At 42.9% G+C, this 13,413-nt stretch overlaps 1 protein-coding gene across 1 annotated transcript in view; it reads left to right on the forward strand.

Moving 5' to 3' along the window:
• LOC145391233 (brefeldin A-inhibited guanine nucleotide-exchange protein 3-like) overlaps positions 1-10,821 on the forward strand; it is a 97,032-nt gene extending 86,211 nt beyond the window's left edge. Inside the window, exons 33-38 of the mRNA XM_080265909.1 lie at positions 2,514-2,660; positions 3,087-3,358; positions 4,538-4,924; positions 5,033-5,640; positions 7,742-7,947; positions 10,603-10,821. Coding sequence (XP_080122035.1) covers positions 2,514-2,660; positions 3,087-3,358; positions 4,538-4,924; positions 5,033-5,640; positions 7,742-7,947; positions 10,603-10,821 — 1,839 coding nt within the window. The remainder of the gene's footprint in view (positions 1-2,513; positions 2,661-3,086; positions 3,359-4,537; positions 4,925-5,032; positions 5,641-7,741; positions 7,948-10,602) is intronic.
• The last annotated feature ends 2,592 nt before the right edge of the window (positions 10,822-13,413 follow it).

The raw sequence follows: 13,413 nt of genomic DNA on the forward strand, positions 1-13,413 counted from the left end.
TTGTATTCCTGCTCAGTAATGGCCTCCCTTCCCATAACATAGGCTTTCTAATATAGAGGCACAACTCATCAGTCTTGGATGCATACAGGGAAAATGCTGCATTAAGTGAAATTATTGGATTGCTATATATCCCTTTCTTCATGGTTGAGGGATCAAATTAAAGCCTTTTGACAAGAGATTCTTGAATGGTCAAGCTTTAGTTATCAGATGACCCTATACATCACAGCTGGAGATGAGCGCACAGTCTTTCTACCAGTAATATTGCCACCAACTGGCAAGAATTAGACTGGTGTTGTGACCATTTATCCACTACCCTACTGGCACAGAAGTATGGAAGAATACAGGGAGGAGATATGCGATATATGTAATATAATTTGTAATAGTGTTAGCCTCTGAGTTTGTACTGTAAGTGATGATAATGTGATTAAATACCAAAGCAGTAGGTGCACAACATTCATATAGTGCCGTGATGGTAATACCTCCCAGGGCGTTACCTGGAAGCGCAAAACAACTTTTAAATGAATCATGAAAGATTCCTCACTCTGCCCTAGGATGGGAAAGGAGGTCCGGATGATCTATCTATCTATCTATCTATAGCCCGACGCCCTAATCCCGCAAAGGGTGGCCGCAGACAAAACGCCTCCAAGTCACTCTGTCACCCACCATTTGACTCGCCTCCCCCCAACTCGCCGCCTCCCTCATATACCTCTCAACTCCATCCCTCCACCTCATCCTCGGTCTACCCCTCCCTCTCCCTCCCTCCACCTCACCCACATACACCCTCTTAGTCAGTCTTTCACTCTCCATCCTCTCCACATGTCCAAACCACCTCAGTGTATTTCTCCTAATCTTTTCAACCACATCCACATCTACCCCACAACGTTCCTTCACTTCTTCATTCGTCAACCTGTCCCTCCATGTCACTCCACATGCTCCTCTCAAGTAACTCATTTCCACTGCTCTCACTCTTGACTTGTTCCCCTCTTTGCAAGGTCCACGCTCGCTTCCATACGTCAGGGTAGGGATCACAATACCATCATGCAGAGACTTCTTAACTTCCATACTCACTTCCCTATTTCTCATCACTGCTTTCAGCATGCCTACAACCTTCCTTCCCTGCTGTACCCTTTCACGCACTTCATCCCCCAAAGTTCCATCCTTACTCATCACACTACCCAAGTACTTGAATGCACTCACATTCTCCATATCCTCACCATCCAACCTCACTGCACACTCTGTGACTTCATTCCTCTCAAACACCATAACTTTACTTTTGTTTACATTAACTTTCAGCTTCCTCCTCCTACACACTGTCCCAAATTCATTCACCAAACCTTGCAACTCCCATTCATCTTCACTCAACAATACTGTATCATCAGCAAACAGCAACACCGGAAGCTTCCAAATCTCACCCTCATTCGTTAGGGCCACCCCACATCCACTGCCCTACCTTGTACCTCCTTTACGACCCCATCCATATATATATTAAACAGCCATGGAGACATTACACACCCCTGTTTCAGTCCCACATTGAGATCAAAGAACTCACTCAGCTCACCATCCACTCGCACCGTAGCCCTAGCTCCTGCATACTCTTCACAGCACTCAACAATTTCCCCTCCACTCCATATATTCTTAATACCTTCCACATACCTTTCCTATCTATTCTGTCATAAGCTTTCTCCAAGTCCATGAAGGCAGCGTACACTTTCCTTCCCTTCTCTAGATACTTCTCCACTAAACATCTTAGAACAAATATCTGATCTACACACCCTTTTCCCTTCCTAAATCCCCCTTGTTCTTCTCCAACTAGCTCCTCTGTCATATGCCTAACCCTATCAATGAGTATTCTACCATGTATTTTACCAGTCACACTAAGAAGGCAAATACCCCTATGGTTACCACATACTTCTCTCTCCCCTTTTCCTTTGTACAGAGGAACAATTATACCTGATTTCCAGTCCTCTGGAACCCTTCCCTCTTCCCAAGCCAATCTACACAACTTCCATATCCACTCCACAACAATCTCACCCCCATACCTAAGCATTTCACCACATACTCCATCAATTCCTGGGGCCTTTCCCAGCTTAATCTTCTTCATCGCTTCCACTACTTCCGACCTACTGATCTCTTCCTCCCTCCTCTCATCTCTTCTTCTCCGGATGATGATGGTGAATAATGCATAATTGATAACCTGTGTTAAATTATCAACAACTTTGTTATTTAATCTTATAATAGTTTGCATGTCTTTTATAAACAGTTCCATCATGTGCTGGAGAGGGATGCCTTCATGATCAAGTTGCTCCACCGTCCAGTTATACAAGTGTCCCTCAGCTCCCTACCTAACCTCCAGAAAGAGAATGATGAATTGCAGGAGGAGGACAACATTGGCATGCAGTCCACAATTTTCACATTCAAATGAGCCTGGGGTTGGAACTACAGTACTGTACTATTGCTAATATTACACAGTTTCTGGAGATCCACCCAACTAATCCAGGTGTGTATGTTGACAGGTTGCACTATACCCACTATACCAGCTGATGATACTGTTCCAGCCAGACTCACCCAACTTTTATGGTGATGTGGGTCAGGTGAAGGTGGCTGCCAGGAGGGACTGTACTGGCAAGGATAGTGACAGACTTAGGCAGCTCTCACACCAGGTACAGTCAGTGGCAAAAATTTACATAATGTTTCACCTCTTTAGCCTGTCACCTCCCTCTGCTGGCTTGCATTCCTAAGCTGAAGGAGGTTTGGTATATTTCTTTGGCTCTGATATGATGCGTAATGGAGGAAAGTGATGGACATGCCCTCATGATTTCAAGTATTAATCTGGTTGATGAAGTTACAACATCCTGCTAGATGATTTTATGTAGATGTGGTAAACACCTTCCCCTCACATGTATATAATAATGTCCCCATTGTTGTATCATGGTACAGTGTAGTATTTGATTTTGTTCATATCATAGTTTATTGATTTGCTTATTGATTTGCTGTGTCCAGGTATTTGTGTCCTTTGTCTTATGATTGATTTATAATGAGGCATAGATGATGATGATGACAACTAACAATGTCCCTGATGTGTGCAGGTATTCCTTCTAGACACCCAGCGCAGCCACTTATCTTCAGTCGCTGACAACCCAGATGCTGAGGACCGTTCATTCGTCTTCCTGCTTTACCCAGAGGAGCCAGGAGGGGGTGCCAGGGGGGTGGTGGGGGTCGGGATGGATGAGGCAGGCAGGGAGAGGGAGCCCATGAGAGTGCCATTCAGGACCCTTGTGGTAGGACTACTGGCCCATCAGGTATTGTTGCAGACACTTGGTACTCTGCTGGTACAAGGATCTCCACATATTATACCAAGGTGGGTTTTACATGTTTATTTAGGATATCATCATTATCATCATCATCATCATCGTGATATGATCATGAGCATGTCGCTGTTGCAGTTACCAACCTTGTTCGTATCATTCTCGTTCTCATTCCCATACTTGTCCATATCCTTATCCTCCTCCTCCTCCTCCTCCTCATCATCATCATCATCATCATCATCATCATCATCATGACCATCATCATCATGACCATCATCATCATCATCATTTAAGATATCATTCATGGTTTTATTTAGGATAGCATACAGTAACATAATGAAGGTATTTAGTCATGTAATATTACAGAGGGGCCCAGTAATTTAGTGACCAGTAAATTTACTACATTCAGTAGCCTACACTTGGACTCCTGTATGTTCAGTGGGGTTGAGTGCAACTGGCTGTTTTAACATTAGGTAATAAGAAATTTTTTAGTGGAATGCCAAATGTTACAACACATTTGTGATTTTCTTGAAATTAATGCCATAACAGGAATCAGTTTTTTATTGAAATGAAAGCTTCCATTTATTTATATATTTATTTATTTCATTGACTCTATCGGATATGTTTGTGTGACACTACAGAATGTGGCAAATGTTTTTTGACGTATCAGATAGAACCAGGATTCCTGGAGCTTGAGTGGTGAGTGAATAGAAGCGTGGCCCATTAGATTGCGCGCATTTGGGCCGTCTGGACGTTGCTGCTCCTCACCCTGCCCTGGGGTGGGAGGGGAGTTCTGGATAATGATGATTATTATTTCATTTATTTTCCTTCTCTCTTTATTTATTTATTTACTTTACCTCACCCTGCCCTAGGGAGGGAAAGGAGTTATTCATTTTCTTTTGAGGAAATATCTGATATTACCCCAGATTTTGGTAATATTCCATGATACTGTACTGTGGTGTCAGGTAAAGTGCTGATAGATTTCTGTTATAATTCAAGAAGTATGTCAGATACATGGTCATTGCTTTGTTTATACTCTCACTTCTCTCTGCTTCTTACTCTTGGATCCTGCATATTCTTTTATTGGGGGGGGGGGCAGGGGAGGAAATGGTCAGAATGATGATTGATGATGATGATGATGCTGTGTCATGAGTTTGAGAGTACAGTAGGTCAGATGTTTTTATTTATGATTTGTAATGATATTAATGAGTAACTGGTGTTTGTTGTGACAGCTTGGCCAACGTGCTTCTGCAAGGTGTGGAGTTCTCTCGGGGAGACGGTGATGGTGACGATGGAGGTGTTGGTGAGAGTGAGGGTCGAGTGCCAGGCCTACTGCAGCACATGACACACGCACACATACGCACACTCCTGGCCGCCCTACACCTCTCATACTCTGCTGCCTTGGAGTTTGACCGGCGACCAGGCCTAAAGTTCCTTATCCAAAAGGTGGCACAGGCAGAGAGAGCAGCCAACTTGTACAAGCAAGCTGGAGCAAGCTGGACTCTTAGAATGGTGACGCTGTTTGACCTTACACTCTCACAGGTCAAGCATGGTCTCAGCTTAACCCAGGTCAAGGAGGTGCTCGAGAAGGATGTGCGAGCTAAGAACACTGTCAAGGAGCCAGAGGAAACAGAGAGGATGGAGGGGATGGAGGAAATGGAGGGAGGACAGAAGGAAGGATCAGACAAGGAAGGCAAGAGGGAGGAAACAGAGGGGGTGGGGCAGAGGGAAGGGACAGAGAAGGGAGAGAAAGGGAAGGAGGTTGGAGGGTCAGAACCAAGGGAAAAGACAGTGGGGTCAGATCATAAGGGTCGACCTCGTCCTGGGCAGCTCCTGCCGTCAGACACCATGCAGTATATCCAGATGCTGCGGGAATCATTTACAGAGCTGTGTGATGTATACCTAGACCTGGTAATTGACCGTGATGGACACTACTCTGCCATAGATAAAATGGATGACCAACCTATCTTCTTCCTAACCATCCAGCCTGACCAGTTCCCAACTGCCCATCGTGCTAGTTTGGACGAGTGGACCCGCAGCCTCAATGAGTTCAACCAGAAGTTTGAGAAGGCTCTAGAGAAAGGCTTAAAACCTGAAGTAGAGAATGAGTGTGAAAATAATACTGACGAATGTGGAGTAAGCATGACAGAGGAGTGTAGGGGGAGTGTGAGGGATGAGGTGAGTGAGGACAGATGTGCCAATGACCAGCAGGAAAACCACGAGGTGCGACCCTTCACCTTCTCTGACCTGGCCCGAGACTACAGCTCTGACTCTGATGACTCTGAGATGCCGGAGTTTGCCGAGGGAGATGATTCTGGGATGTCCAGTCTACCAGGTGAGACTTCAGGGCAGTCAGGGCCAGTTTTATGTAAATAATTTATTCATTTGTCTGTTACTGCTGTAGTCATTTTGTTTTTATTGGATAGAATTGATCCACTTATACAATTTGAATATGAAATTGTGGTTGCATGAAATTTGTGAGCTTTAGTTATGAATTAGGAGGAGCCTCCATGGTTTCTAGTTAACCCTCCAGTCTGACTACACTTAGTCATCAGTTGAGGCAAAAACTGTTAGGGATCTTAGTCAGGTAAGAGCAGATGTGTAGTATATTCTGTTATATAGTTTTCTCTCTTGCAACAGGATCTGTCTGTTTTCACTTGCTAAGTACCAGGGTTTATGCAGTCTGTTGATGAGTAGATAATTACCAATGAATTGGCATCAATTTAGTGTTAATGTAACTTGTGATTCATCCCATTAGTTCAGTTCATGTTGGGAGAAATTGTCAATTATGCCCAGAACCCTTCATTTTTTCAGGTAACCTAATACTGTTTCACTGTAAATATTATTTTGTTTGGACTTATCATAGACTTTAAGAAGTAATTTATTGCACCTGTGCTTTATTGTTAAACCTTCAGAAGATTTTTATGGATTTTCTGAAGATGATATGGATGATGTGAAAGTAAGAGATTAGTGCAATAGTTTATTGCATTCCAACCCTGCCATTGCCAAAGACAGCCATTAGCAACACAAATGCTACATCCTGAAAAGTAACCATCATAGCTGAAAGTTACAAAGAAGTGACAAAGACTGAAGTATGTAGACCAAATGGCCTTGTCTGTCCCATTCTTTGAGGTTCCTTTTATGTCAAGTGGGTTGTAGAAATGTAAGAACTTAAATAATTTTCCAGTAATATCTGACAACATAATAACAGATTTTTGTAGTCAGCAGTGTCAGCCCTTTCTGTTGTACTAGTCCCACTAATTATATAATAGTTGCATTAATAGGTGTCTTTTTTTAGCCATGTGGAAGTTCATCGTGTTATTGATGATATGTGTATACCAGTACTGTACATGCTTGCAATGGTGTGTCTAGAGTTTATGCGTCAGTGAGTAAGCCAGTAACTACAAATTCATACTTAAATGAATATAAATGTAGATATATACATGTGTGTAAGTGAGTATGTAAAGTGAATAAATCAGTGAGTGCATGACTCAATCTGATATGTTTATGTGAAGCTACAGAATGTGGTGAAAGATTTTGGCCTATCAGATAGTGCCACAATTCCGGTGGCTTGAATGATGAGTGAACGGAAGCGTGGCCCATTGGATTGGGCAAACTTGGGCTGTTTGGACATTGCTCCTCACCCTGCCCTTGGGTAGGAAAGGAGGTCCGGATGATGATGATGATGATGATGATGTACATGAATGAGTTATCAAGTGAATAAGTGGGTGAATAAGTGAGTGAGCCAACAAGTGAGTGAATTAGTAGGAGAATAAGATGAGGTTGACCACCATCAACTCACTTGATGTAGTGCTACCTGTAGGATACACTGAATGACCAACCAAATGGCTTCCTGAACTCCATGAAACCATTTCCTGCATTGGATGGTAACTGTATTGACATCAGCTAAATACCTGATTGGTGTACAGTAGTAAATTACCAGTAGAATGCCCCAAGCAGATGTAATCAATAAGGGCTCAGGTGCAAGAGATGGTTTGGGTTTATTGTTCACAAAATGCTACTGAGAGGCTAATGACTGTATTGTTTTTATGCTAAGAAGGTCCAAAATTGCTATTTCTCTATCCTGAAATCTGAATTGTAACAATAGATTAACACTAGAATATGGTGCAAGTTGTGAAAAGCTGGTATGGACAGGATGTAAAGCCATGGCAGTTTCTTTTCTACCCATAACTTGTGTGAAATAAGTTGCTAAAGGACAAAATTCTAGGCGGAGTTAAAGTAAAAACAGTTCAGTCACCCTCATCTTAATTATCTGAGCAAAATAGTCTAGCCCCAGGCCCATGCTGACTAATGAGTCTGTACTGGATTAGATGTTGGCTGGATGGATGATGATCTGATGAATGGGCAATCAAAGAACCACTCATAGCGTTATATTCGCCAGCCTAAACTCCTTCCATCCTCGCATCCAAACACAGGTACCCAACAAAGCATTTACACTGTGGCCACAGAGCGTGACATAGCCACCCTGATGACAGACTATCGCCGGCGCAAGAACCAGCACTCCCTGCCCTCACTGTACAGGGAGAAGAGAACCAACCCGTTCCTGGAGAAGAAGCCCTCGCGACCGCCTGATCCTGTTCCCCCGGAGATTGATGAACAGAGGTCACATAGCTTGATGAAAGTATGTTGTATAGTGCTTGTTGTTTTTATTGTTTCATCAGCATCATGTCCATCATTACTTTTATCATCATCATCAGTCATCATCATCATTGTCATCATCATCATTATTGTCATCTTCATTGTGAATACTGAATAGCTGTTGTATTATGTGGTATATCATCACCATCACCACCATTGCCACCACTGCCGTCAGTCATCATATCCTGCTTCTCGTGAGTGATTTCTCCATGTTGAAATAGGTGTAGGAGGCTGTTTCTAATCTCTTGACAGTACAAAAACTATCTCCCCTAAGCTAATGAAATTGTTTGCCAATATCAAGAATGAAAGGTAGATTACAGGAGCTAACCAGGTACAAGTTTCAGTGTGCAAGGAAGATGGTGTAGTCCAATCAAGACTTGAAGAGATTCATGTAGATGTGGGTTTTGAGTATGTTGATACACTTTTGCTACTTGGGGATATAATTATTGTGGGCTGATGGTGCTGAACCTAGTTAAATTACAAGAGTCAGAAGTGGGTGGAATGACTCTAGGGGGCATTTATCCCTACTGACAGTGCAGGGATTCTCTCTGAATGAATGGGAAATTTTATGCTTCTTGTGTGTGAAGTGTGATGCTGGATGGTAGTGAAATATGGTCAGTAAATAAGGAATATGTTCACAAATTTTAGTACAGTGAAATGCAACTAGCGAGATCAGTGTGTAGTACCACACTGAGGAACATGTTATATCCAGATTTTTAAGAGATACTTGGGCACTGAGAGTGTTAGTGAGGTTATGTTTGTGGTTAGGCTGAGGTGGTTTGGTGAAGATGTGTGAGAAACTGAGTGGTGTTGCACAAACCTGAAAGTGAAAGGGACACCTGATTTGCCCCAGTCAAGGAGAACATGGGATGAGGTGCTCAGCTATGACCTTAAGACAAGGAACCTTGACTGGATTGCTGCAAGACATTGTGCAAGTTGATAAGCAGCCATCAGGTGAAAGAAGACCTACCCATATAAGCATGTTAACAATGCCTCTCAAAATGTGAATACAGGATGTCTCTCAGTATGGATCAGTATTGTATGGTGGTTAGAGATCCAACTGTTATTCTCCCTGTGCCCCACATTAACATACCTATACAGGACAGTGAGATAAAATTGAAATCGTGGATGGAGATAATGATGATGGCGTTTGACCTAATAAATCTGCTGAGTGAGAGTGAAGAGGATGATGAATTCAACAAGGATTTCAACTTAAAACAGGAATAATTTTATTTCAGGACAACAAAGCACACTTCAAAGTTGTGAATAGTGTTGGTGGTAATGGTGTTTGACCTTATAATCCACTGAGAGAGAGAGGGCTGTGACCTTTCCTACCACTGCTTTTCCCCACCGTGCATTCCCTTACTGTCCTAGATTATTAAAATGACTACACGAGAGGTATATGAGAGAGGGAGGTGTGAATTGGATAGAAGGCAGACTGATGACAGAGGACAGGGTAACATGGAGGTGCTTCATTTGAGACCATCCCTTCTGGGATTAAGGTGTCTGGTGATAGGCTTTTCTTTCTAAACACACTTAAAGGTGTGGACAGAGATGGTGTTTGATGTGATAAGCAAGCTGAGTAAGAGTGAGAATGATCTTTATGAACATAATAATCAAAATGAACACCAAGAAATAGTGAGGTAGCATTGCATTTCAGGACAGCAAAATGTACTTGAAGGCGTGGATAAAGGTGGTGATGGTATTGGATCTGATAAGTCAGCTGAGTGAGAGTGAAGATCACAATGATCAAATGAAATTTAGGCCAGCCTCGCTATATGATATACTGTTATGTGTTTGTTTACATTTGACCACTCTTTTTTTAATGTGTGATTGCCATTTTTGCTTGTATGATTGCCATGACCCCCTGTGAAGCACATTTTTCTATACATGATCACTGATTTTATTTATGTGATTGATTTTGTGGTAGTTGGGGGGCTCACCATCCACTCCCTCGATGCAGTACTACTTTGGATGTCTGCTTTTCCTCTCTTCCTTCCTTTCTCTTCTTTCTTTCCTTCATTCTTTCCTCTTCCTTCTGCCTACAGGTGACTTTACGCTCCCTCTTGTGTCTTTCTTTCCTTCATTCTTTCCCCTTCCTTCTGCCTAAGGGTGACTTTGCACTCCCCCTTCTGTCTTTCTTTCCTTCATTCTTTCCTCTTCCTTCTGCCTATAGGAGACTGTACACTGAGTGACAAGCCAAATGGTTTCCTGTACACCAGGAATCCATTTACTACACTGGGTGGTGGCCATAAAGCCAGATTATGGCACCTGGTGGTTTAGTGTGTAATTAAGGCACTCCAATCAGATTGAGACATTGTAGGTTTATATCCAAAGGGTGGTTGGAGTTTATTGCTCACGTAATGCGACTCAGGGATGAGTGAGGCCGGTCACTCTCATCTTAAATGTCAGGACCAACTTGCCTAGCCCTGGGCTCCTATGCTCCTCGTGGTGCAACACAGGTTTAGATGATGGATGGGTGGATGGATGGATGAATGGATTGCTGTGATCCATATGTTCAACATATGATTGATCATTGTCTGATCAGTTTTCCTGGAATGTAACCCAATCTTATAGCAAGGTTAGCCTGTAGTCAAAATGAATATAAAAAAAGTAACAAGAATGTATTTTACTGCAGGACAGTGAAGCACACTTAAAAGTCTGGACAGAGATGGTGGTGACGGTGTTTGACCTGATAAGCCAGCTGAGTGACAGTGAGCTGCGACCTCTGCTGCCCTTGCTCTTCCCCACCATGCGCTCCCTCACTGCCCACGCCCATGACCCACACTTGAGGCAGGTGGTAGCAGAGCTCCTCACTAGGGTGGCAACGCTCTATGGGTTTAGTCCTGCAGAGTGATTCATACTGACGGTACTGATTTCCCTCCTTGTGTATACTAACTGTAGCCCCTTCAGTACAAGACATATACAGTATGTCCTCTTTTTATGATTGGCCATTACAGTCATACATCTACACAGTTATGACACTTAAGCATAATTTTTTTATTCCTCCATCTTTCCCCCACCTCCCTTATATGATCATTGCAGGACCAAATTTCTCATATGATAGTTTTACTCGCTTTTACAGGTAGAGACTTCGCCAGATCCTGTTTCAGAAATCTGCCACTAGGTTTGCTTCCGTCGCCCAGCTCTGATGTGGGGTAGGCATTGAAATAGTAGCCAGTGCTTAATTTCTTTTTAATTTTGACTCAAAGTAAAACATCTCAAAACATATTTTACTCATCAAATTACCCAGATGGCATGATATGCTACAAAGAAGTTTCAATATGGGAGCCCTTTGATTATATATAATGTATTTTAAGTGTCATTTGTAAACTCAGCTTTTGTCAGTTTATTCTCTGTAAGCATAACATAGAGACAAAACCTAGGCAATTTTACTAGAGCCATCCATAAAGCAAGATAACAGTGATTAAAATATATCATTCGTTAGTATCCACAAAAGAAAAAAGATATGTAGTCGCATATTTAGCAGCACCTTTCGATATGCTGCCCTGCCTGACGTATGACTTTTCCTAACAATACGGACCTGTTGGACGTCTTGGTCATCTTAGTAACCAAAGTCAAACACAAATAATTCTTTTAAATGTTTCCCTGGCTCCACTGCACAGATTAGTAAGTCTACACTTCAAGCCAACACACATTGCACACACAGCATAAACATCCTTCAGTTAAACATAGATGACATAAACACCAAAAAGTATGAACTCACACAATTCATCAAACAACAGAACATACACATTGCCATCTTACAAGAAACAAAACTACACAGAGCACAGAAAACACCAACATTTCGTAACTTCACCACCATTCGACAAGACTGGGCCGACGGCGGTGGCGGTGGACTCATCACCCTGGTACACAAATCCATCAACTTTGCAGATACCAGTGCACACACAAAGTCCCTTCTCCCCCCACGTGACACCACAACAGAAATACAATCAATTAAAATACGCACTGGCAACAAATCACACATAACAATCGCTAACACATACATTCCCCCCAATCGTCCCCCACAGTACCACACAATTACTCTCCACAGATACACCACATCACTAACATACCCAACATCATCCTGGGTGGTGATTTCAACGCCAAGTCGTCGGCCTGGCATGTCAACAACCCTGACACAGACAGAGGGCTGGTACTACAATCCCAGACAGACCACCTCTTCATACTAAACAGTCTAGACCAACATACCCATATCCCACACCAAGCCCTCTTCCTCCCATCATCTCCAGACATCACCTTCTGCTCCCCAAACCTCGCCCCCACTACATCATGGAGAGTGGTCAAAACCCTAGGTTCTGATCACCTCCCAATCATCATCACTACCAAAACCAGAGTCACCCCAGCTGGCCACAAACACACATACACTAATTATAAGAGAGCCAACTGGGAGGCCTTTGTAACAAACAGAACAACATCTCAAAACACTAAACAGTACACCCATCACAAACATCAACACTGCTGTGCACACTTTCAATACAATTATACAAAATGCAGACAAAAGACACATCCCTAGAGGCAACAGAAAGACACACAACCCCAACTTCACATCAGAAATTCAAGGCCTCATCAGACAACGGGACACACTGCGACACTCCCCAACACCCCATACACAAGACGCAGTACAAAAAATACAAGAACTCAACACTCAAATAAACAATAAGATATCAGAACAGCAAACACTAAACTGGAAAAATTACCTCCAAACACTTGACCACAAAACAAACATCAGCAAACTCTACAAAACACTAAACAGCATCACACTTTCCAACAGCAACACCACACAATCATACACTGCCATCACAACAACAGACACCATACCCTCAAACAAACAACAAGCAAACACTCTCATCAATCACTTTTCACAAGTCAGCCATCTAAACCCCAATCACAAAGACCGACGTATCATCTGACGTGAGAGACAGTTCCCCACAGACCCAGACTACGCACCTTTCACTTACAACCAGACGAAGCACATCATTAACAACCTCAAACACTCATCTGCCTGTGGACCAGACAACATAAGCAACATTCACCTTAAACACCTAGGACCACAAGGCATACAAGCACTCACCAACATATCAAACTACAGCTACTCACACAACATAATACCCAACATCTGGAAGCATGGCAATATCATCACTATCCCTAAACCTAACAAAGACCCCACGTTACCCTCCTCACACCGCCCCATCACACTCCTCTGCACCCCCTCTAAAGTCACTGAACGACTGGTACTACAACTAGTCACACCTCACATTCCCCTAGCCCCATCACAACATGGCTTTAGGCCACTACACTCCACAAACACCCTTCTTACAGACCTTACACAGAGAGTTTTCGATGGCATGAATTCAGCTAGGCCACCACACAGAACAATCCTAATCACATTAGACATTAGCAGAGCTTTTGATGCCATCCCCTG

The sequence above is a fragment of the Coenobita brevimanus genome, chromosome 17, assembly GCF_032717465.1.
Source record: "Coenobita brevimanus isolate Jiangsu-jjx chromosome 17, ASM3271746v2, whole genome shotgun sequence".
Classification (NCBI taxonomy): domain Eukaryota; kingdom Metazoa; phylum Arthropoda; class Malacostraca; order Decapoda; family Coenobitidae; genus Coenobita; species Coenobita brevimanus.